Below are 21109 nucleotides of genomic sequence, written 5' to 3' on the forward strand. Positions count from 1 at the left end.
CAAATCTTCTCTTTCAAATGGCCGAGTTCAATTTGGATTTAGTATCACCAGGTGTGCATGAAAAACAGATAATGAAATCTACTGTATTTAAACACAGTTAGAACCATCCGACTCTTAATAAACACTGCATGGACTCTGGTGCAGTGTGTTACTAGGGTTTGGACATGGCATGTATACCATCATCACTATTACTACTGTCTGATTGAATCCTGCCACTCGCTACTGTTCACTACTACTACTACTGTTACACTATCATTACTACTTACATTTTGTTCCATTATCTATGTACCTATCCTACCTGTACCCCCCCCCCCCCCTGCTGCTATGACACTTGGATTTCCCCAAGGGGATTAATAAAGGAACACTTGACTTGACAAAATACAGTTTTTAATGTACAAAACTAATTTCCACTTAAAATGTTATTATAGTGAATCCATGGAAACAGTTGGCATGCATATCAAGTGTTTCAGATAAATGGTGGTATTTTGTATTACACGTGGGCCTCACTGCCTAAGATAAGATATTCCTTTATTGATCCCCTTGGATGGTTCCAGCCAATGTTCCCTCTAACGTGCGCCCGTGCGCGCACATGGCCTAATGCTCCCGCGCACATCTGAAATCTGTCGCGCACAGAAACGTTTGTGTAAAAAAACAAGATGTTTCTTAAAAAACAGCAGTTAGCTTGGATGCACGTAGTCGCATGATAATTCTCTCTCTATCAAAACGCAGTGCGGCTTACTTGCGTTGCGTGTAATGAAAGTCTCTTTCGCTCTCTCTCGAAACGCAGTGCGCGCTTATTTGCGTCGTGCGTAATGAAAGTCTCTTTCGCTCTCTCTCTTCCTCTCGAAACGCAGTGCGCGCTTACTTGCGTCGCTCGTAATTAAAGTCTTTATCTCTCTCCCCCTCCCTCTCTCTCTCTCGAAACGCAGTGTGCCTTACTTGCGTCGCGTGTTGAGTCTCTCTCTCTGTTTCAAGTAGCCAAACTTGAGACAGAGAGGCTAGGGGTGGACGGTATGGTCTAAAATTTATATCACGGTATAATTTGAAGCATAGACGGTAACGGTATATATCACGGTATCAGTGTTTCCGTTAGAATAATTTTTTTGCCTGATAGGCAGGCTATATCAAGTTCAAGTTTCAAGTTTCTTTATTAGTTGACATGCAAAGATACAGAATACCTTCACATGGAATGCTTTTTTCTGTTATGCTCCTATGAGGATCATAGGACGCTTGGATCATACACATACAGCTCATTACAGTAATATTCCACAATTATTACATTTTAGATAGTAATAATGGTACAGAGCCTTGAGACAAACATATGCATATTCACCACCGCAAACAGACTGGCAGCCGTCATAGGCAGCGCCATTTACGGAAGGAGGGGGGAGTGGGTTGGGGTTGTTACAGGGCTGTAGGGGGGGGGGGGGGGGGGGGGGAGTGATCCCTCACACGAGGCAGCCGACAGTGCAGCGCCAATGCAGAGGAAGGGGGGGGAAAGGTGGGGGGGAGTGCACAAGCCAAGAATGACATCTTCAAGGCATGTAGATTTATAATATTTTAACTTAAAACTAGGCTACTTTCGCGTATAAAGTCATTATATTCCAAATAAAATAAGTCCCGAGTCGAGACTCCGTGCTGCTCCCATTGCAAACAGCGAGGCTGGATGCTGGATTTAGCTAGAAGCATATGTAGCTGCAGAGCCGCAGAACCATGGGCGCTTTCAGGAGCCATTGGCAATTCAGCCGTTGGGTGGGGGGGCGCTGTTGAGCGGGCCTGTGACCAGACCTAAAAGCGCCCATGGTTCTGCGGCTCTGCAGCTACATGCTATTCGCAACTCCACTGCTGCAGCCGTCCTCCCGCTGCAGCCGTCGTTATCATAACACTACACACATATCATAATGTTTACAGCAAACTGTAGTTGATCACCAGGTATGTTTTATTAACGTAGAATAATTCATATAAGAAAAACGATAGGGAAATCCCTTACCTTTCTCCACTGGTTAAAAATGCCAGGAACTGAAATTGAAACTTGCTGTGCGCCGCGGTGATATGTGTTTATTATGAAATGACAATTGCGTGTTGACACGCCCACTGCGCGAAGCCTCCTAAATAACTTTTTCCAGTTTGCACATATCTATTATCTATGACTAATTCTATCTATTTTTAGGGGCAAATGCGATTGAAATAGTCGCGCTGTGGTTACATGACGTCATTGCTCTTTTAGAGCTGCTCTACCGGTTACACGGTATAGTCAAAATCCATACCGTAGAGCAAATTCATACCGTTTATACCGTATACCGTTTATACCGTCCACCCCTAAGAGAGGCTACACTATAAAAACAAACTGGATATTTGGATAGAGTGTGTGTGTGCGTGTGTGGGATTTTTGGCTGGTGAAAATGCTGAGTGGCTAGTCTGCTGACTTTGGATTACCTTTTTTTTTCTTTTTTGAGGAGCAGAGTAAACAAGTGACTCTTTTCTGATGTGCAGTGTTCTGATGTGCAGGTGTTCTGATGTGCAGTGTTCTGATGTGCAGGTGTTCTGATGTGCAGTGTTCTGATGTGCAGTGTTCTCTGATGTGCAGTGTTCTGATGTGCAGTGTTCTGATGTGCAGTGTTCTGATGTGCAGGTGTTCTGATGTGCAGTGACTAACAGAAAGGACTAGTAAGAGCTAAGACCAGACCAGAGGAGTCTGGAAACAAGTGACTTTTCTGATGTGTATCTGAATGAATGAATGAATGAAAACTTTATTTAACAGATTGCAGAATGGGTACAATACAGTACGGCTCAATACATACAATTGTTAAGGGGATGCAGACCTGAGAAAGACGTTTGTCTTGTTTCCATCAGGGTCCCCCATTTTCAATTCATATAGACATTTATGACATACATAACATACATGACATTTATGGCATAGGGACATATAGGTATTTAGTACTGATACATTTGTGACATAGGCGGTATTCAAATATACAGTACTGTTACCCCTAGATCCTGACAGAGTATATACATATGATGGGGAGGGGACTGTACATTAGGAGGGGGTGGGTGGGTGGGAGGGGAATATACATACGGCGGGGAGGGAATATATACATGCGGTGGGGAGGAGACTGTCTATTAGGAGGTGGTGGGGGTTTTGGGCATTTACGGTGGCCAGTTTCGAATTGCAGCCTCCCGTAGGTGCTCTTTAAGGGCGGTTTTGAATGTGGGCAGGGATTCACATTCCTTTACAGCTTTGGGTAGGGCGTTCCACATTGTTGTGGCATAATTGACTAACAGAGAAAGGAGGAATGAAGCAGACGGGAAGGTGAGAGGTTTAGAGAGGGAGAAAGGGAGGGGGAGAAGAGAGAGGGAGAGAAGAGCGAGAGAGCACTTTGCTCTGTATAGTCAATCAATGGTCAAATAAATATTTGAGTAAGGAATATAATATGCCTTTTTGTATTATTTCTGTGTATCAGTAAAATGTATAGATTTTATGTTAGACATTGAGGGAAATTAAGATTATCAGATTTTTTACAAACTGCCGCTTATCAACTAACCGGTTAATCGGCAGGTGACGTATGTTGCTCAGTAGCAGCTGATGTCTGCTCAGGAGGTTTGAGTGTTTGCTCAGAACGAAAAGAAATTAGAGGGAACATTGGTTCCAGCCCATTTCTATAAAAAGGTGTTTTTGAAAACAGGGCAATAATAGAGCAGCATAATGAACACATGCAGGAATAGACCCCGTCATCCAGGCATGAAATTGTGGAAATAATTACGGGGCAACACAGCAGGGACCAGCCCCAATCAGAAATGAGTGAGAGATCTGAAAAGAAATAAAATCACATCCCTGCTGTATAATTTTTTCAATAAGCTTAAAGGGGAACTATCTTATAAATGGCCTTTTTGAGTGTTTAGCATTGTTTCCTAGCTATGTGAACTTATATTAATATGATCTATGTCTCAAAATTCTCATATTGGCGCATTCTTCCAATTCTCCTCTCACAATATTCACCCTCACTGAACTGAGTCATTTGAAAATGTGATGATTTGTGATGTCAGAAAGACACCGCTGCATGATAATGTTGAGATACAAGATGAGCTGCACACAGTTCTGCTGCCCAGGATCAAAACGGCTCGAGATCTTGAGGTAGAAAAATGCTGTTTTTGAGGACTTGATTAGAAATACAAAACAATGAATAAAAAAATATATATATATTACAGAGGTGTTCCATAGACTCACAGGAATTGTGTAAAAGTGCCCAAATAGTGAAAGAAATAGTAAAATAGTTCCCCTTTAAGCAGGTCTAGAAATGAACACGAACCACCGGCCAAATGCTGGGCTTTTGTTTCTACTGAGAGCTACTTCAGTTGACAAGGAAATGGCCCTATTTGACTTCTTATGCCCTATAAACACTGTCGCACTAGGGGGCTGGAAGGAGGGCATTCAAAGCTTAACACGGCTTAATGATTCAAAAGGTCCATTTGGTGAAAATGTTGGTTCCGATGAATCTGATGTTTGCAGACTTCCCCGTCTTATATTTAATTTAATTTCAACTCGTGAGACAGAGGTTTTACCCTCATTTACAGCGATGACGAGTTCACAAAACAAGAATAAACAATAATAAAAAAGAAAAAACCGGCAGTTACAAGTTCACACACAGTGGTCGGAGATCCTACTTTTAAATGCAGCAGAAGCAGGAATATAGTGGAAGACAATAGAGTAGCGAGTTCAGCTCGGAGGCTTAAACGCAGAGGCTTCACTAGCTAGTAGGGGTGTAAAGGTACGCGTATCCGTACCCAACCGTTGCAGTGTGTACCGTACCGTACAGAACGGCTGTGTAGTGTACCGAACGAATACAACGGTATGTTAACCACTAACAACCGCCCACCGGGGGCTGTTTTTTTCACAATCTAATATAATTATTATTTAATTTTTATTTATTTTACAAGTCGATTATTAATTTCAATATAGAATATTCGTTGACAGCCCTACAAGTACAATTAGTTACTGCACACTACATCACCCCTGAGTGGAACATGGAAAGCCAAACTTTCCCCCACTGTACCGAAAACCCGTACCGAACCTTGACTTCAAAACCGAGGTACACACCGAACCGTGGTTTTTGTGTACCGTTACACCGCTACTAGCTAGCGTGTCTGATTTGAAGTTGACCATATATATATATTGATCATATTCACACGGTGGCCAGTTTTCTCTCGCGTCGCGCTCACAGCCAGTGTTATTTGTGACGAGGACTCCGGCGTCTCACCTTGGTGACCTCATCAGAGATGCTGTAGTCCAGGGTCCGGGCCACGCTCAGGTACACTCTGAACTTGTTGAGCTGCGACGTGCCCTGGACCAGGTGGACGCCGCCCAGATACTGCTCCAGGTTGGGCGGGACCACCTGGGGCTGCAGGTGCACCTGGCAGTCCGACTGTAGGGGGGAGATTAAAATGTATTCTATTGTTGGGGTTAACTTGTGGAACAATGTCGAAATGGAAAAATGGTTTGTATATAACGTCACGGTGACCAAATGCGTCCACATTTTTATAGGATTCTATCACATTTTCATAACAATAGCGAATATAACTTACCCTGCGCCGTTTTCATTGAGGTTTCTTACAAATTAACGATGTTTTATTTGTCCTTTATATGCGGATAACATTCAAATCTTAAATTGTACCATTATGTTCCCGTTTAGACAATAAACATAATGCTAATGATGCACTTTTCTACTAGCTGGTCTACTAGCTGGCCTACTAGCTGGTCTACTAGCTGGCCTACTAGCTGGTCTACTAGCTGGTCTACTAGCTGGCCTACTAGCTGGCCTACTAGCTGGTCTACTAGATCTACTAACTGGTCTACTAGCTGGCCTACTAGCTGGCCTACTAGACCTAGCTGGTCTACTAGCTGGTCTACTAGCTGGTCTACTAGCTGGTATACTAGCTGGTCTACTAGCTGGTCTACTAGCTGGCCTACTAGCTGGCCTACTAGCTGGTCTACTAGCTGGTCTACTAGCTGGTCTACTAGCTACTAGCTGGTCTACTAGCTGGTCTACTAACTGGTCTACTAGCTGGTCTACTAGCTGGTCTACTAGCTGGTCTACTAGACCTACTAGCTGGTCTACTAGCTGGTCTACTAACTGGTCTACTAGACCTACTAGCTGGTCTACTAGCTGGCCTACTAGCTGGTCTACTAACTGGCCTACTAGACCTACTAGCTGGTCTACTAGCTGGCCTACTAGCTGGTCTACTAACTGGCCTACTAGCTGGTCTACTAGCTGGCCTACTAGCTGGTCTACTAGCTGGCCTACTAGCTGGTCTACTAGCTGGTCTACTAGCTGGTCTACTAACTGGTCTACTAGCTGGCCTACTAGCTGGTCTACTAGCTGGCCTACTAGCTGGTCTACTAGCTGGTCTACTAGCTGGCCTACTAGCTGGTCTACTAACTGGCCTACTAGCTGGTCTACTAGCTGGCCTACTAGCTGGTCTACTAGCTGGTCTACTAGCTGGCCTACTAGCTGGCCTACTAGCTGGTCTACTAGCTGGTCTACTAACTGGTCTACTAGCTGGCCTACTAGCTGGTCTACTAGCTGGCCTACTAGCTGGTCTACTAGCTGGCCTACTAGCTGGCCTACTAGCTGGTCTACTAGCTGGCCTACTAGCTGGTCTACTAGCTGGCCTACTAGCTGGTCTACTAGCTGGCCTACTAGCTGGCCTACTAGCTGGTCTACTAGCTGGCCTACTAGCTGGTCTACTAGCTGGCCTACTAGCTGGTCTACTAGCTGGCATACTAGCTGGTCTACTAGCTGGCCTACTAGCTGGCCTACTAGCTGGTCTACTAGCTGGCCTACTAGCTGGCCTACTAGCTGGTCTACTAGCTGGCCTACTAGCTGGTCTACTAGCTGGCCTACTAGCTGGTCTACTAGACCTACTAGCTGGTCTACTAGCTGGTCTACTAGCTGGTCTACTAGCTGGCCTACTAGCTGGTCTACTAGCTGGTCTACTAGACCTACTACCTGGTCTACTAGCTGGTCTACTAACTGGTCTACTAGCTGACCTACTAGCTGGTCTACTAGCTGGTCTACTAGACCTACTAGCTGGTCTACTAGCTGGTCTACTAGCTGGCCTCCTAGCTGGCCTACTAGCTGGTCTACTAACTGGTCTACTAGCTGGCCTCCTAGCTGGCCTACTAGCTGGCCTACTAGCTGGCCTACTAGCTGGTCTACTAGCTGGCCTACTAGACCTACTAGCTGGTCTACTAGCTGGTCTACTAGCTGGCCTACTAGATCTACTAACTGGTCTACTAACTGGTCTACTAGCTGGCCTACTAGATCTACTAGCTGGTCTACTAGCTGGTCTACTAGCTGGTCTACTAACTGGTCTACTAACTGGTCTACTAGCTGGTCTACTAGATCTACTAGCTGGTCTACTAACTGGTCTACTAGATCTACTAACTGGTCTACTAACTGGTCTACTAACTGGTCTACTAGCTGGTCTACTAGATCTACTAGCTGGTCTACTAGCTGGTCTACTAGCTGGTCTACTAGCTGGTCTACTAGCTGGTCTACTAACTGGTCTACTAGCTGGTCTACTAGATCTACTAGCTGGCCTACTAGCTGGTCTACTAACTGGCCTACTAGCTGGTCTACTAACTGGTCTACTAGCTGGCCTACTAGCTGGTCTACTAGCTGGCCTACTAGCTGGTCTACTAGCTGGCCTACTAGCTGGTCTACTAGCTGGTCTACTAGACCTACTAGCTGGTCTACTAGCTGGTCTACTAGCTGGCCTACTAGCTGGCCTACTAGCTGGCCTACTAGCTGGTCTACTAGACCTACTAGCTGGTCTACTAACTGGTCTACTAGCTGGCCTACTAGATCTACTAACTGGTCTACTAGCTGGCCTACTAGATCTACTAACTGGTCTACTAACTGGTCTACTAGCTGGTCTACTAGCTGGTCTACTAACTGGTCTACTAGATCTACTAGCTGGCCTACTAGCTGGCCTACTAGCTGGTCTACTAACTGGTCTACTAGCTGGCCTACTAGCTGGTCTACTAGCTGGTCTACTAGCTGGTCTACTAGCTGGTCTACTAGCTGGTCTACTAGCTGGTCTACTAGCTGGTCTACTAGACCTACTAGCTGGTCTACTAGCTGGCCTACTAGCTGGCCTACTAGCTGGTCTACTAGACCTACTAGCTGGTCTACTAACTGGTCTACTAGCTGGCCTACTAGATCTACTAACTGGTCTACTAACTGGTCTACTAGCTGGTCTACTAACTGGTCTACTAGACCTACTAGCTGGTCTACTAGCTGGTCTACTAACTGGTCTACTAGCTGGTCTACTAGCTGGCCTACTAGATCTACTAGCTGGTCTACTAGCTGGTCTACTAGATCTACTAACTAGATCTACTAACTGGTCTACTAACTGGTCTACTAGCTGGTCTACTAGATCTACTAACTGGTCTACTAGCTGGTCTACTAGATCTACTAACTAGATCTACTAACTGGTCTACTAACTGGTCTACTAACTGGTCTACTAGCTGGTCTACTAGCTGGTCTACTAACTGGTCTACTAGCTGGTCTACTAGATCTACTAACTAGATCTACTAACTGGTCTACTAGCTGGTCTACTAGATCTACTAACTAGATCTACTAGCTGGTCTACTAGCTGGTCTACTAGATCTACTAACTAGATCTACGAACTGGTCTACTAGCTGGTCTACTAGCTGGTCTACTAGATCTACTAGCTGGTCTACTAGCTGGTCTACTAGCTGGCCTACTAGCTGGTCTACTAGCTGGCCTACTAGCTGGTCTACTAGCTGGCCTACTAGCTGGCCTACTAGCTGGTCTACTAGCTGGTCTACTAGACCTACTACCTGGTCTACTAGCTGGTCTACTAACTGGCCTACTACCTGGTCTACTAGCTGGTCTACTAGCTGGTCTACTAACTGGCCTACTAGCTGGTCTACTAGCTGGTCTACTAGCTGGTCTACTAGACCTACTAGCTGGTCTACTAGCTGGTCTACTAACTGGTCTACTAGCTGGTCTACTAGCTGGTCTACTAACTGGTCTACTAGCTGGCCTACTAGCTGGCCTACTAGCTGGTCTACTAGCTGGTCTACTAGACCTACTACCTGGTCTACTAGCTGGTCTACTAGCTGGTCTACTAGACCTACTACCTGGTCTACTAGCTGGTCTACTAGCTGGTCTACTAGCTGGCCTACTAGCTGGCCTACTAGCTGGCCTACTAGCTGGTCTACTAGCTGGTCTACTAGACCTACTAGCTGGTCTACTAACTGGTCTACTAGCTGGTCTACTAACTGGTCTACTAACTGGTCTACTAGCTGGTCTACTAGCTGGTCTACTAACTGGTCTACTAGCTGGCCTACTAGATCTACTAACTGGTCTACTAGCTGGTCTACTAGCTGGTCTACTAGACCTACTAGCTGGTCTACTAGCTGGTCTACTAACTGGTCTACTAGCTGGCCTACTAGATCTACTAACTGGTCTACTAGCTGGTCTACTAGCTGGTCTACTAGACCTACTAGCTGGTCTACTAGCTGGTCTACTAGACCTACTAGCTGGTCTACTAACTGGTCTACTAACTGGTCTACTAGCTGGTCTACTAGCTGGTCTACTAGCTGGTCTACTAGACCTACTAGCTGGTCTACTAGCTGGTCTACTAGACCTACTAGCTGGTCTACTAGCTGGTCTACTAGCTGGCCTACTAGCTGGTCTACTAGCTGGTCTACTAGATCTACTAGCTGGTCTACTAACTGGTCTACTAACTGGTCTACTAGCTGGTCTACTAGCTGGTCTACTAGCTGGTCTACTAGCTGGTCTACTAGATCTACTAACTAGATCTACTAACTGGTCTACTAGCTGGTCTACTAGATCTACTAGCTGGTCTACTAGCTGGTCTACTAGCTGGTCTACTAGATCTACTAACTAGATCTACGAACTGGTCTACTATCTGGTCTACTAACTGGTCTACTAGCTGGTCTACTAGCTGGTCTACTAGATCTACTAGCTGGTCTACTAGATCTACTAACTAGATCTACGAACTGGTCTACTAGCTGGTCTACTAACTGGTCTACTAGATCTACTAGCTGGCCTACTAGCTGGTCTACTAACTGGCCTACTAGCTGGTCTACTAACTGGTCTACTAGCTGGTCTACTAGCTGGCCTACTAGCTGGTCTACTAGCTGGTCTACTAGCTGGCCTACTAGCTGGCCTACTAGCTGGTCTACTAGCTGGCCTACTAGCTGGTCTACTAGACCTACTAGCTGGCCTACTAGCTGGTCTACTAGCTGGCCTACTAGCTGGTCTACTAGCTGGTCTACTAGCTGGTCTACTAGACCTACTAGCTGGCCTACTAGCTAATCTACTAACTGGTCTACTAGCTGGTCTACTAGACCTACTAGCTGGTCTACTAGATCTACTAACTGGTCTACTAGCTGGTCTACTAACTGGTCTACTAGCTGGTCTACTAACTGGTCTACTAGATCTACTAGCTGGCCTACTAGCTGGTCTACTAACTGGTCTACTAGCTGGTCTACTAGCTGGTCTACTAACTGGTCTACTAGATCTACTAGCTGGCCTACTAGCTGGTCTACTAACTGGTCTACTAGCTGGTCTACTAGCTGGTCTACTAGCTGGTCTACTAGCTGGTCTACTAACTGGTCTACTAACTGGTCTACTAGCTGGCCTACTAGCTGGCCTACTAGCTGGTCTACTAGACCTACTAGCTGGCCTACTAGCTGGTCTACTAGACCTACTAGCTGGCCTACTAACTGGTCTACTAGCTGGCCTACTAACTGGTCTACTAGCTGGTCTACTAGCTGGTCTACTAGCTGGCCTACTAACTGGCCTACTAACTGGTCTACTAGCTGGTCTACTAGCTGGCCTACTAACTGGCCTACTAACTGGTCTACTAACTGGTCTACTACTGGTCTACTAGCTGGTCTACTAGCTGGTCTACTAGCTGGTCTACTAGCTGGTCTACTAACTGGTCTACTACTGGTCTACTAGCTGGCCTACTAACTGGTCTACTAGCTGGTCTACTAGCTGGTCTACTAACTGGCCTACTAGACCTACTAGCTGGCCTACTAGCTGGTCTACTAGACCTACTAGCTGGTCTACTAGCTGGTCTACTAGACCTACTAGCTGGTCTACTAGCTGGTCTACTAGCTGGCCTACTAGCTGGTCTACTAGCTGGTCTACTAGCTGGCCTACTAGACCTACTAGCTGGCCTACTAGCTGGTCTACTAGACCTACTAGCTGGTCTACTAGCTGGTCTACTAGCTGGCCTACTAACTGGCCTACTAACTGGTCTACTAGCTGGTCTACTAGCTGGTCTACTAGCTGGTCTACTAGCTGGCCTACTAACTGGCCTACTAACTGGTCTACTAACTGGTCTACTACTGGTCTACTAGCTGGTCTACTAGCTGGTCTACTAACTGGTCTACTACTGGTCTACTAGCTGGCCTACTAACTGGTCTACTAGCTGGTCTACTAGCTGGTCTACTAACTGGCCTACTAGCTGGCCTACTAGACCTACTAGCTGGTCTACTAGCTGGCCTACTAGCTGGTCTACTAACTGGCCTACTAGCTGGCCTACTAGACCTACTAGCTGGTCTACTAGCTGGCCTACTAGCTGGTCTACTAGCTGGCCTACTAGACCTACTAGCTGGTCTACTAGCTGGCCTACTAGCTGGTCTACTACCTGGTCTACTAGCTGGCCTACTAGCTGGCCTACTAGCTGGTCTACTAGCTGGCCTACTAGCTGGCATACTAGCTGGCCTACTAGCTGGTCTACTAGCTGGCATACTAGCTGGTCTACTAGCTGGTCTACTAGACGCCTCTCCCAGGATTGTTCTCCGTGGCACAGCTGCCGCCATGGCAACCCGTTAGACCAACACACAGGAATAGCACACGGCACATTCCTCTGCCCGTTCGCAACACCGTGACATCAAGTCTAAAGCCAGAACTAGGAAAGGGGGGGGGGGGGGGGGGGGGGGGGGCTGCTACTCTGGACCAATGGGAGTCCATTCGGTGATGATGCCGAATGGAAACAACCCCCAGCGTTCATACACGTGTCGGGTCTCTCTCTCTCTCTCTCTCTCTCTCTCTGGAGAGACGCCGGCTGAAATCGACCCCCCTCCCCAGCAGTCTGGAGGTGTTGCGCCCCCCGGTGGTGGTGGTCTCGGCCCGCTCCAGTCCTCACCGGCAGCAGTGAGCGGCCCTCCGACGTGACCAGCACGTTAATATTGCAGGGGAATTCCATCTGGTGGTAGTTGAAGTCATAATCAACCTTCTGCCAGGAGATCAAGTTCCCGAGGGCGGTGATGTTACGCACACCTGTAGAGACGGCACACAAACACAGGCGGAGCAGATATTTGACTATATCCTGCATACTGGGGTCTCTATACTGGGGTCTCCAGACGGTGGTGGAGTTGCATGAATCGGGTATGACTGGAAAGCAAAGTCTCGTGTGGATCCGACGAGCCCAACTGTGTTCATGTGTGATGATGTTAGTGCCCATAGTGGCCATTTTACTGTAGTGAGAGGCTCATTTAGTAATTACTATTAGTAACTACATAGTAATTAATATAGATAATAGATGGATAGATAGATAATAAATAAAGACTTCTTAATTAGACAGTTTAGTAATTAATGTACAAAACCATCATTTGAATTGTATTAATTAATTGATAATATTAAAGAATAATTAAAATCATTGATTCAAGTTATTACTGGTACAAGGGTCTTCTTTAAATGTAAGCCATCACCCACGGTCCTGGGATGTTTACTTCTGGAGTTATAAAGCACTGAATAGAACAAGAACAGGCGTAAATAGCCCAAAGTCAGTATGAATGAATGAATGAAAACTTTATTAACAGATTGCAGAATGGGTACAGTACAGCTCAATACATACAATTGTTAAGGGGATGCAGACCAGAGAAAGACTTTCGTCTTGTTTACATCAGGGTCCCCCATTTTCAATTCATCGTAACATATATGACATACATGACATACAGATAGACAGTACTGCTACATCTATACATTTATGACATACCAGATTTGCAAATACAGTACAGTTTGTGATACGAAAAGAGTCCAGAAAAAAGTATATACATTTGACGTAGAAACTGTACATTGGAGGAGGTTGGGTAGGTGGGGTGGGGCTGTACATTGGAGGTGGTTTGGTGGGGGGGGTGGTTGGATAGAGGTGGGGGGGGGGGGGAGTTGGGTAGGAGGGGTGGGTGGGGGACACTGTACCACTGTACAAGCAAAACTGTACATTGGAATATTGACAAGACCATACTTGGTAATTTACTGTACATTGGAGGGGGTTGTGTTAGGACATTTACAGGAGCCAGTTTCGAATTGCAGTCTCCCGTAGGTGTTTTTTGAGTGTTTTTGAAAGTGGGTAGTGATTCACATTCCTTTACAGCTTTGGGTAGGGCGTTCCACATTGATGTGGCATAATTGCGAAACGTGTTTAGTCCCTTGTTTGAGCCGAATCTGGGTTTAACATGATTTGTGGAGCTCCCTCTGGTGTTGTGATCGTGGTATTCACTGACCTTTGGGAAGTATTTTGACATGTACATGGGTACCTTGGTCGTGTAGTGTATCTTGTAGACCAGGCCCATTGCAAGTTGCTGTACTCTGTCGTGACCGTCTACTCTAAGCCATCCTAGGTTGTCAAAGTGGGCAGGGGTGAGGTGGGTTCTAGGAGTAAGGTCAAGCAGTAGTCTGACCAGTTTGTTTTGAGATGTTTGTAATTTTGTTTTTAGCGCCTTTGAGGTGCTTTGGTACCATGAGGTGCAAGCATAGTCGTAGTACCCTTGAATGAGTGCTCCTGCCAGAGTCTTCAGGGTATTCTTGTTTACCAGTGAGGAGATCCGGTACAAGAATCGAGTTCGTTGGTTGACTTTTTTTATTACATTGGATGCCATTTTGTCACAGGAAAGATTTGCCTCTAGGATGGAACCCAGGTAGGTAATATCTTCTTTCCTTGTGACAATATTGTCACCCACTGTAACTGAGAAGCCGTCGGTCTTGCTGAGTTTGGACGGAAGAGAATGGACTCTGTTTTGCCCATGTGTAGTGATAGTTTGTTATCAGCGAGCCATATGCAGATTTTGCCTAGTTCTGAGCTGAGGGGTTTTTCAACCTGTAACTTGTTCTTGTCAGAGACCAGCAGGGCTGAGTCGTCCACAAACAGGAACAAGTTGCAGTCACAAGCTGACGACATGTCATTTGCATAAATTAGGAACAGTAGTGGACCTAGTATGCTTCCTTGTGGAACACCACAGCTTACTGTGAGGGGGGGGGGGGTAGGGTACCGTTTACCTCCACCATCTGCTCTCTCCCCTCCAGGTAGGATTGCATCCAGCTCACTGATAGACTATCAAAACCAATTGCTTTTAGCTTGTCAATCAGAATGAGACAAAATTATGATTAAAGGGGTAGTTTGTATTTTTGGACGTCAGGTTGTATGGAATCCTTGCCAGTACAGTAGTCTAGTCAAAGCAAAGCTATTAGCTTACGAACCGGAGATGTTTAAGAAGGGCAGCGAACGGCAGAAACACGGGTCTTGAAACCAAAAAAGGTTTACCGGTAATTCACACCACAAGATGCAGGTGAAAGGGGTCACCCGTTTCTAACACAAAACCATCGCCCTCCGGAACGGTGAAACAGCCAGGTCACCGTGTGAGACGGCTCCAGTGAGTGGCACCGTATTGGTCCAAATATTATTAACCGGTTAACTGTCTGTAGTGTGGTAGTGAAAGGGTTAACCTTCTGTAGTGTGGTTGTGAAAGGGTTAACCCTTTGTCGTGTGGCAGTGAAAGGGTTAACCTTCTGTATTGTCGCAGTGAAAGGGTTAACCATTTGGTAGTGTGGTGGTGAAAGGGTTAAGACGACCCGGATTATATTAACACATTGAGTGCCAGCAGGGGGCGCACGATTTATCGCTTGAATGCCAGCCTTTTGAGACTGATTTTCCGATATTTCATGATTTTCGCGGAGCTATTTCTATATAATATTCTATATTATGGCTATGTGTCTAATACGCCCGTCGCTTATCAATGACTTGCTTGCAGTCACCATGTACAAAACGGATTGTTTTTTTCATCTGTACATTTCCGTTTTGAAAAGTTTTTGGAAATTTCTAGAAAAAGATTCCGCAGGAATCGCCCTTTAGTGTAATACACACAACGCGTTGTCATTTTCCGGCTGATTTATTAATCGTTTTCAAATAAACGCTAGATTATCGATAGTATATGTGTACTTATGCACACTAGAGGAGCGGGCTGAAAAATCGATTATCTATGACCTGGTCAGCGCTAACGTCATATACACACATACACAAATAGGGGACATGTTGTGAAATATGTGAAAAAAACATCCGATTACCCCAAGACTGGTAAAATAGATTCCTTACCTCACATCAGATGTTCTGCAAACAGATTATTCCAATTCCTGATCGCCATTCCAAATATCGATGTCGTTTATTGATCGAACGATCCAACCTCGAAACACATATTCCATGCTGCTCTGAGGGTCCCCGCAATCGTCTCGGGTTACATGCCTGAGTGAGAAGTAAAATGTGGAATCCGGTTTTTTTCATGCATTTCCACTGAGTCCAATCCAATGGGTGCATTATTATCCGGGAGACGATAGGGGGCGGTATTTGCCCTTTTCGAGGTCAGAGCCAGTCCCAATGATAACGTGAGGCTGGAATGATGAAAAATTTATGGATATCGCTAATAAAAGCAATAACGATTAAATAACGAGATTTCTCGTCGTTGGCACTCAACGCATGGCGGCCAACAACGAGAGTGTTAAAGACCACCCCTCTTTTTAATTAAATTTTTGGTAAAATAATCTCGTTTTAAAACCCTGTGAGGCCCTCGGTTGCAAAATTATAACATCACTTTTAGCTTTGCTATTTAAAAAAAGTCTGTAAATGTTTTGTTGTTTTTGCACATTTACATAGTCAATGGGTCCTGTTTTTCAACCTCACAATGCCATTGGATAGTAAATGTGTTTATAGGTCCCACATTCTGGCCTCTGAAGTTGCTAATGTCAAACAAATTAAATGTTATTTCATATTTATTTAAAAATAGCGATAATATAAAACATTGTTTTATTCAACGTAGGCCATCCTCCAACATTGACATCATATATCTGCTCGACACTCGTTTCATGACTCCGCTCCATTGATCGCCGTGATCTGAACATTGGCATTGTAACGCCACTCATTAAGTTTGTGATGAGCTTGCCCCACTTTTGAGTCGCTGTGTCTCTCCATCTCTCCAGGTGCTTGTTGCTGTGTATGCGCACGTCTTTTTTTTTTGTACATGTGACTACAGGCTGTGTGTGTGTGGGAAAGGGAGATGTGTGTGTGTGTGTGTGTGTGTATGTGTGAAAGGGAGGTGTATGTGAGGGGGAGATGTGTGTGTATGTGACTGTGTGTGTGTGTGTGTGTGTGTGTGTGAGAGAGGGAGATGTGTGTGTGTGTGTGTGTGTGTGTGTGTGTGTGTGTGTGTGTGTGTGTGTGTGTGTGTGAGGGAGATGTGTGTGTGTGTGTGTGAGGGAGATGTGTGTGTGTGTGTGTGAGAGAGGGAGATGCGTGTGTGTGTGTGTGAGAGAGAGAGATGTGTGTGTGTGACTGTGTGTGTGTGTGTGAGGGAGATGTGTGTGTGTGTGTGTGTGTGAAAGGGAGAAGTGTGTGTGTGTGTGACTGTGTGTGTGTGTGTGTGAAAGGGAGATGTGTGTGTGAGTGTGTGTGAGGGAGAGATGTGTGTGTGTGTGAGGGAGAGGTGTGTGTGTGTGTGTGTGTGTGAGGGAGAGATGTGTGTGTGTTAAGTAAGTGAGTGGCTCAGCTTCACTGGGAGTGAGATGATGTGAGACATGGATCTACCTGGATGCTCTTACATCTGTCAGAGCCGACGGGTCATTAACACTTTGAGTGCCAACAACAAGATTGCTAGTTAGTTCATGCCAACCTCTGAGTGCCAGAGAGACGAGAGATCTCGTTTTTAATCTTATTTTTTTTTTATTATCGATTTCCATAAATTTTTCATCAATTTAGCCTCACGTTACCAGTGGGGATCTGTCTGAACTCGAACAGGGAAAATACCGCCCCCTATCGTCTCTCCGGATGGTACTGCACCCCTTTGGATTGGATTGAATGAGACTCATGGAGAAAAAAAAGTCCTGCTTCCACATTTTACTTGTCAGATATGTAACCGGAGACGATCGAAGTCATCGCCGACCACCAGAACAGCGGATAATGTGTGTTTCCAGTACCCAGCGTTGGATCAATAAACGCGATCGATATTTTGAATGGCGATCAGGAATTGGAATAATCTTTTTGGAGAACATCTGATCTGAGGTAAGGAATCTATTTTACCAGTCTTGGGATAATCTGAGCTTTTTTCACAGATATATCAATGTGGGCCCTATGTGTTTATGTGTGTGTGTGTTGATTAGGAAATAAGATAATAGATTTTTCAGCCCGCTTCCCTAGCGTGCATAAGTACACATATACTATCGATAATCTAGCGTTTATTTGAAAAGGATTCATAAAATGGCTCTGGGAACAGTAAGGAGCTGGCTCTGGGAACAGTAAGGGGCTGGCTCGGGGAACAGTAAGGGGCTGGCTCGGGGAACAGTAAGGGGCTGGCTCGGGGAACAGTAAGGGGCTGGCTCGGGGAACATTAAGGGGCTGGCTCTGGGAACAGTAAGGGGCTGGCTCTGGGAACAGTAAGGGGCTGGCTCGGGGAACATTAAGGGGCTGGCTCTGGGAACAGTAAGGGGCTGGCTCTGGGAACAGTAAGGGGCTGGCTCTGGGAACAGTAAGGGGCTGGCTCGGGGAACAGAAAGGGGCTGGCTCTGGGAACATTAAGGGGCTGGCTCTGGGAACAGTAAGGAGCTGGCTCTGGGAACAGTAAGGGGATGGCTCTGGGAACAGTAAGGGGCTGGCTCGGGGAACAGTAAGGAGCTGGCTCTGGGAACAGTAAGGGGCTGGCTCAGGGAACAGTAAGGGGCTGGCTCTGGGAACAGTAAGGGGCTGGCTCTGGGAACAGTAAGGGGCTGGCTCTGGGAACAGTAAGGGGCTGGCTCGGGGAACAGTAAGGGGCTGGCTCGGGGAACATTAAGGGGCTGGCTCTGGGAACAGTAAGGGGCTGGCTCTGGGAACATTAAGGGGCTGGCTCTGGGAACAGTAAGGGGCTGGCTCGGGGAACAGTAAGGGGCTGGCTCGGGGAACAGTAAGGGGCTGGCTCGGGGAACATTAAGGGGCTGGCTCTGGGAACATTAAGGAGCTGGCTCTGGGAACATTAAGGGGCTGGCTCTGGGAACAGTAAGGGGCTGGCTCTGGGAACATTAAGGGGCTGGCTCGGGGAACAGTAAGGGGCTGGCTCTGGGAACATTAAGGAGCTGGCTCTGGGAACAGTAAGGGGCTGGCTCTGGGAACAGTAAGGGGCTGGCTCTGGGAACATTAAGGGGCTGGCTCTGGGAACATTAAGGGGCTGGCTCGGGGAACATTAAGGGGCTGGCTCTGGGAACATTAAGGGGCTGGCTCTGGGAACAGTAAGGGGCTGGCTCTGGGAACATTAAGGGGCTGGCTCTGGGAACATTAAGGGGCTGGCTCTGGGAACATTAAGGGGCTGGCTCTGGGAACATTAAGGGGCTGGCTCTGGGAACATTAAGGGGCTGGCTCTGGGAACAGTAAGGGGCTGGCTCTGGGAACATTAAGGGGCTGGCTCTGGGAACAGTAAGGGGCTGGCTCAGGGAACAGTAAGGGGCTGGCTCGGGGAACATTAAGGGGCTGGCTCTGGGAACAGTAAGGGGCTGGCTCTGGGAACATTAAGGGGCTGGCTCTGGGAACAGTAAGGGGCTGGCTCAGGGAACAGTAAGGGGCTGGCTCGGGGAACAGTAAGGGGCTGGCTCTGGGAACAGTAAGGGGCTGGCTCTGGGAACATTAAGGGGCTGGCTCTGGGAACATTAAGGGGCTGGCTCTGGGAACATTAAGGGGCTGGCTCTGGGAACATTAAGGGGCTGGCTCTGGGAACAGTAAGGGGCTGGCTCTGGGAACAGTAAGGGGCTGACTCTGGGAACATTAAGGAGCTGGCTCTGGGAACATTAAGGGGCTGGCTCTGGGAACATTAAGGGGCTGGCTCTGGGAACATTAAGGAGCTGGCTCTGGGAACATTAAGGGGCTGGCTCTGGGAACATTAAGGGGCTGGCTCAGGGAACAGAAAAGGGCTGGCTCTGGGAACAGTAAGGGGCTGGCTTGGGGAACAGTAAGGGGCTGGCTCGGGGAACAGAAAAGGGCTGGCTCTGGGAACAGTAAGGGGCTGGCTTGGGGAACATTAAGGGGCTGACTCTGGGAACAGTAAGGGGCTGGCTCTGGGAACATTAAGGGGCTGGCTCTGGGAACATTAAGGGGCTGGCTCTGGGAACAGTAAGGGGCTGGCTCTGGGAACAGTAAGGGGCTGGCTTTGGGAACATTAAGGGGCTGGCTCTGGGAACATTAAGGGGCTGGCTCGGGGAACAGTAAGGGGCTGGCTCGGGGAACATTAAGGGGCTGGCTCTGGGAACAGTAAGGGGCTGGCTCGGGGAACAGTAAGGGGCTGGCTCGGGGAACAGTAAGGGGCTGGCTCGGGGAACAGAAAGGGGCTGGCTCTGGGAACATTAAGGGGCTGGCTCTGGGAACAGTAAGGAGCTGGCTCGGGGAACAGTAAGGGGCTGGCTCGGGGAACAGTAAGGGGCTGGCTCAGGGAAGAGTAAGGGGCTGGCTCTGGGAACAGTAAGGGGCTGGCTCAGGGAACATTAAGGGGCTGGCTCGGGGAACAGTAAGGGGCTGGCTCGGGGAACAGTAAGGGGCTGGCTCTGGGAACATTAAGGGGCTGGCTCTGGGAACAGTAAGGGGCTGGCTCGGGGAACAGTAAGGGGCTGGCTCAGGGAACATTAAGGGGCTGGCTCGGGGAACAGTAAGGGGCTGGCTCGGGGAACAGTAAGGGGCTGGCTCTGGGAACATTAAGGGGCTGGCTCTGGGAACAGTAAGGGGCTGGCTCGGGGAACATTAAGGGGCTGGCTCTGGGAACAGTAAGGGGCTGGCTCTGGGAACATTAAGGGGCTGGCTCTGGGAACAGTAAGGGGCTGGCTCTGGGAACATTAAGGGGCTGGCTCTGGGAACAGTAAGGGGCTGGCTCTGGGAACAGTAAGGGGCTGGCTCGGGGAACAGTAAGGGGCTGGCTCGGGGAACATTAAGGGGCTGGCTCGGGGAACATTAAGGGGCTGGCTCTGGGAACAGTAAGGGGCTGGCTCTGGGAACAGTAAGGGACTGGCTCTGGGAACAGTAAGGGGCTGGCTCTGGGAACATTAAGGGGCTGGCTCTGGGAACATTAAGGGGCTGGCTCGGGGAACATTAAGGGGCTGGCTCTGGGAACAGTAAGGGGCTGGCTCGGGGAACAGTAAGGGGCTGGCTCGGGGAACAGTAAGGGGCTGGCTCTGGGAACATTAAGGGACTGGCTCGGGGAACAGTAAGGGACTGGCTCGGGGAACATTAAGGGGCTGGCTCTGGGAACATTAAGGGGCTGGCTCTGGGAACATTAAGGGGCTGGCTCGGGGAACATTAAGGGGCTGGCTCGGGGAACATTAAGGGGCTGGCTCTGGGAACATTAAGGGGCTGGCTCTGGGAACATTAAGGGGCTGGCTCTGGGAACAGTAAGGGGCTGGCTCTGGGAACATTAAGGGGCTGGCTCTGGGAACATTAAGGGGCTGGCTCGGGGAACATTAAGGGGCTGGCTCTGGGAACATTAAGGGGCTGGCTCGGGGAACAGTAAGGGGCTGGCTCTGGGAACATTAAGGAGCTGGCTCGGGGAACAGAAAGGGGCTGGCTCTGGGAACAGTAAGGGGCTGGCTCTGGGAACATTAAGGGGCTGGCTCTGGGAACATTAAGGGGCTGGCTCTGGGAACATTAAGGGGCTGGCTCGGGGAACAGTAAGGGGCTGGCTCGGGGAACAGTAAGGGGCTGGCTCGGGGAACAGTAAGGGGCTGGCTCGGGGAACAGTAAGGGGCTGGCTCGGGGAACAGTAAGGGGC

The 21109-nt window shown here is 47.8% G+C and overlaps 1 protein-coding gene across 2 annotated transcripts in view; it reads right to left on the reverse strand.

Annotated features, from left to right (window-relative positions):
- The window catches only part of mcmbp (minichromosome maintenance complex binding protein), a 68066-nt gene that overhangs the window by 5881 nt on the left and 41076 nt on the right, over positions 1–21109 (reverse strand). For both annotated transcript variants that reach the window (XM_084321744.1, XM_084321743.1), the window contains exons 13-14: positions 12214–12347; positions 5256–5420 (exon numbers count right to left, since the gene is read on the reverse strand). In XM_084321744.1, the coding sequence (XP_084177870.1) occupies positions 5256–5420; positions 12214–12347 (299 nt within the window). The remainder of the gene's footprint in view (positions 1–5255; positions 5421–12213; positions 12348–21109) is intronic.

This window comes from Notolepis coatsorum, assembly GCF_963971535.1.
Source record: "Notolepis coatsorum genome assembly, chromosome: 9".
Classification (NCBI taxonomy): Eukaryota; Metazoa; Chordata; class Actinopteri; order Aulopiformes; family Paralepididae; genus Notolepis; species Notolepis coatsorum.